General features: G+C 45.8%; 1 protein-coding gene across 7 annotated transcripts in view; it reads right to left on the bottom strand.

The window, feature by feature from the left end:
- EBF3 (EBF transcription factor 3) overlaps nt 1-5,000 on the bottom strand; it is a 148,220-nt gene that overhangs the window by 10,861 nt on the left and 132,359 nt on the right. For all 7 annotated transcript variants that reach the window (XM_074232154.1, XM_074232155.1, XM_074232159.1 and 4 more), the window contains exon 11: nt 2,392-2,480. In XM_074232154.1, coding sequence (XP_074088255.1) covers nt 2,392-2,480 — 89 coding nt within the window. The remainder of the gene's footprint in view (nt 1-2,391; nt 2,481-5,000) is intronic.

Genomic DNA, 5,000 nt, shown 5'->3' with positions numbered 1-5,000 from the left:
GTGAAGCCTGAACAATACGGCTTCACCTGAATTAAAAGAGCTAGAGCAGCGCGGGACAGCTGGCACTAGGCTAACTGACCTGTCATCATGATCTAAAGCGTATGAAAAAATACACATAACTAAAAAGCTGACACAAACGCAACAGCGACCATTCTCATGTGCTGGCAGGGCGCCCACTGGCCCCCTCCAAGTTCTGTGCCTCTACCTTTGGGTTCTGGCTCACTTCTCCAAATGCCATCGATCATCGATCACACACACACACACACACACACACACACACAGAGACACACACACACACACACACACACACACACACATACACACACACACCACAACACAACACACATGCAGGTGCTACTGCACAGTCGTGAGCTGCATATGGAGGCTTATGCGCCAGCTACCATGTGCACAATGCCACTTGGAAGTTTGGGAATAACAAAACTGGGATTTGAGACAGGTGTGTTGATGGATGAAACTTCAAGATGAGGCAATGGAAATTCTTTGTGGAAAAGCAAAGATTCAGTTTTTGGCTCCCCAAAGCTCAGCAGAGGCACTGCATGACTGGGGTTTAGTGGAAAGGGCCTCTGAAGGACTGGAGTTCAAGTCCTACCTCTGACACTTAAAACCTGTATGTGCTTGGGCAGCTTGGTTCATCTGTAAAAAGAGAGGGTTGGGCCTCATGGCTTCTAAGGTCCCTCCTCATTCTCCATCTCTGGTTCTGACTGACTTCCCCTCTCTTTCCTCTTCTGTAAATGAAGGAGATGCCTTTCCCAGCTCTTAGTAGATGCTTCTCTGATTGAACCCACCTCCTCCATTTCTGCTTCTAATTGGGTTATTTTGCTGGTATACAAATATGCCATATATATATATATATATATATATATATATATATATGTATATATATATAATATATATACACATATATATGTATACATATATACCCATTTGTTGCTGTTCAGTTGTTTCGATTGTGTTTGACTCTTCATGTCCCTATTTAGAGTTTTCTTGGCAAAACTACAGCTTGGTTTGCTATTTCCTTCTGTGGCTCATTTTAAAGATGAGACAACTGAGGCAAACAGGATTAAATGACCTGCCCAGTCAGGGGTCTCACTCTGATTAAGGAACTCTGTCTAGCTGGACCCCAAGGCCACTGCCTTTTCCAAAATCTCCATTTCTCCTTGGCCTTCTCATGAGAAGCTAGGTGATGGCCTGCAAAGGCTGGCTTGACTCAGGAATCTTCCATGCCCACAGTGAGTCTCTAAATTTGAGGCAGAGCTGGAAGCAAAAGCCTCCTGGGCAATGGGTAGAAAACTCTGGTTCTCCTCATGATGAAGCCAGTTTTGTTGGAACTTCACCCTCAGGACCCAAAACCCTGAAGTGAAATATGTTGCAGCCAAAAAATCCTTCCAGGGCTCCCTAATTATCCTAACAGGGAATCTCTGCTATCGGTTGCTAGAGTGTCCACAATTAAAAAGAATTCTAATGATGCTCCCTCTGTTCATGCTGGGCTTTAAAAAGGTAATGGCGGGAAGGGTTTATTGTGTTAATAAAACTCCAAGGTGGTCAATGCGGAGCACACAGGAAGAGAGAGGAACCATCAGTCATCATATTAGGATTCCATTTTTCATTTGTGTTTTCAACTTTGCCTTGAAAACCAGAGATTGCAGGGGAGAAAGGCAGAGACAAAATTCTATCAAAGGAAAGGGGAAATTATAAGCTTGACTTATCTTTAATGTTACACATCAAAATGAAATTTCTGTGATACGGGGCGTGTGCATAAACAACACAGGCCCCTTTTGTCTTTGTGGAATTTAAATGAAAAGTCCCTCTAGATATTAATGTGTGGACTTCATTTGTTAGCCTGCTAAGTCAGGGACTTATAACAAAAGCTTTGTAAACAAAAGATTAAACTGAATCGAGCTTTAGAAAATGAAAGGAAAACATGAGTCAAATAATCACAGATCAGAGGGGGGACTGCTTAGATGGAAATCACTACAGGCTACTGGAGTGGAAAATGCTTAATTGAACTATTTCATTACGCAGGAAGTTTATGTCCCCCTTGCAGAATCCAAAATATTTGGATCAGAAAAGCCGTTCTTCTTCTCTGGTAGAAGATTTTCTAGCAGAGATGAAATATGGAAGATGGAGCTACCCATTGCCTCTTTAAAGCCCAAGGCCCCTGAAAGGGGCTAAGGGGGTGATGAAGGGTGACCACATTCTGGCCACAGTCCTCAAAGGAAGCCTCCGATTTTAGGTCATGATGAAGGGGCCTAGTGGTTGAAACTCCCAACACCCTGACCCAGGGAGCCCACGGGGTGACACAAAACAAACAAGCAAAGACCAGAAGAACAGAAAGCCAGCCAGGTGCCACTTTCCTTCTATCGGACTAACCTTCGGTAACCTTTCAGGATCCCCTGGATGCCGTGGAATCACCTTCTGCAACCTCTGAAAGCCATAATCTATGGTTGGTTCGTTAAGGGCTGGAACATAAAATAGAAATGGGGGGCAAGTTAATTATGCTTACGTCATCTATTACTTGTCATATCCCATGCATACCGCAAGCCCTTCACTCCCTGGTTCTATGTCCCTGGAAAGCCCAGTCAACTCTTTCTTGGGGACCCCCCCCAACCCACTCTCTGTCTGTCTCTCCCACTTCTCTCTCTGTCTCCATTTATCCATCTCTCTTTCTCCTCTCTTCCTCTGCTTCTCTGTCTCTCTGTCTCTCTCTCTCTCTCTCTCTCTCTCTCTCTCTCTCTCTCTCTCTGTCTCTGTCTCTCTCTGTCCCTGTTTCTCTCCATCCCTCCTTCCATTTGCACACAAAAACAACAACTGCTCCTAATTCATAATTAGGAATGAAGAAAATGGAAGGGTCAGACTCTGGACTGTCCCAGGCGTGGTCCAGAGGCTGGCCCCTCCTAGGTCCGGAGGCCATCTAGTCGATCGCGAGAGTCGTGATGGGACGCCGGCATCCCAGGCCGCATTCTCTACTGGCCCGGGATTTATGGGGAAGTGGCAATTATGACATATGTCCGGCTATTGCTAGCTGCAGATTTATCCCTGTGGCCCTTTCTTGTCTCCCATATTGCCTGCACACTGCGCAGGCAGGAGGAGTGCTTAATCTTCCAAAGCTTTAATAATCTGTGAATGGTTGACTACAAACTGATGTAGGGCGCTATCATTCCACAGCTGCAATCTCCTGGCCTCCTGAAATTGCAGGCCACAAATAGTAATTAATCTTTTTATCCCTCAAATTGTAATTTTGACTATGAACTGTGCTTGGTCATAAATCAGCGGCCGGTGGAGCGGGGTCCGGTGCATGAATCATGAGGCTGACTCAGTTAGCCTGCACACACTGTGTTTAACAAGCTTGATAAGGGAGTCCTAGGGCTTTATTACAGCTCAGCCCGACTGCAACAAAAACTCAGCCTCCAGGCCCAAGGACTCGACTGAAGATGAAAATACTTATATTAGAGTATATTAGTTCTTGATGTAGATATCGTTTTTCGCGGAGTAACTCCATGGCACATGGGGCAACATCAATCAGTGGGCTTTTGGAGCCTAATAAGAGCCTGCCCCCTCTATTCATTACTCTGCCTGCAATTTAGGCCACCACTCATTAGTCAGCATGGAATCTGAGGATGAACACCGTCCAACTCAGCAAGTTTGCAGAGTGTGAGGGGGCACAGGGGCTACCCTTCCTGGAGATGACCTCCACCACCAGGACCCCCATTGTTGGGAGGGGGTCCAGTGCACATACTCGAAGACACGTGTGTGCACGTACACACCCCTCGTAATCCGTGTACTCAATAAGACGCTGGAAAGTTGAGACCTCCAATGTGATTTGACATTCCATCATGCATCTTGGAGACAAAGGTCCACACAGGAATGTGAAGTAAGACATTTTCTTGTTAATAAAGCATTGATCCGATGTATTGATTTTACATGACATGGCTTTTGCTGGGATTTGGCCCTCTCTCTTTTTTCTTTGCAAATAGTGAAGCTCTTCAGAAAGCCTTGGCGTGTGTGACATGGCAAAATTCCTAACACTGTGTGATGTAAATTCTATATGTGTAAAACCACTTCATAATCAGACCATTAATCATGAGAAGCTGTCAGCATTGACTTGGGGGACAATTTGTCATGTCTTTGCCTGGGCCCATACAAGGGTGTCAAGCAAGAGCCTGGTGCGTTGGGGACAGATGAGCCTCTGCCAGGCCCCAGCCAAATGACTTACTTCGAAGGGATTAAATAAAGTATTACATTTCTTGATTAGGGAACAGAGAAGGTGGCCTACTGTGCATTTGTAACTTGTCAAGATTTCTCCTCTTTCCCAGCTAATCACCAAGACTGGTTGACTTAATGAATCTGGTCTGATGAAAGGTGATCAGAAAAGATAGATGGCCAACCACTATTGATTTCATGCAAATTCGACTGACAGGTGATTGGAACCCTAATGCAAGCTTTCGAAGGCTTTATGACTTGTAATAACCATACACTCTCATTCGAGGAAAGACATTTCCCAGGGTTTCAGTGGAATTGATGCACTCCCTATATCCCCCCCCCCCCAAATCTTAAATGGAAGTGTCTCTTTCACCTCAGCACAATACTGAGACAGAAATGAGACTGGGTCAACAGGGCCGGCAATCGGCCTCTAGGTGATGTTGGCATTTACCTATGCTTTCCACTGCCCCCCAACATAGGAGCCACAAGCCTTCACTCCTGTGAAGACTTCCCACACCAGCAGGCCGGCTGCCAGATTTGCATGTAGGAATTAGGAAAAATGGCCTCTCTCTTTAAATTACAGAAGAAGTGACATATCGCCCAAAGACTTGGAGGTTTGGGATCATTGGGGGCTGGCTTATTCCATTTGCCTCCCTGCCTCCAAGAGCAGCTGGTGATATGCAGAGCAGCTTGACTAATAACAGACTAAATCCACCTTGACTCGGGGCCCACAACCTGGCCCCCCGCATCCATCTCCCCCATGGCTCCACTGATGGAGG

This window comes from Macrotis lagotis, chromosome 4, assembly GCF_037893015.1.
Source record: "Macrotis lagotis isolate mMagLag1 chromosome 4, bilby.v1.9.chrom.fasta, whole genome shotgun sequence".
NCBI classification, from domain to species: Eukaryota; Metazoa; Chordata; class Mammalia; order Peramelemorphia; family Peramelidae; genus Macrotis; species Macrotis lagotis.
The sequence above is the reverse complement of the archived record's forward strand: the minus strand, read 5'-3'. Positions and strand labels throughout refer to the sequence as shown.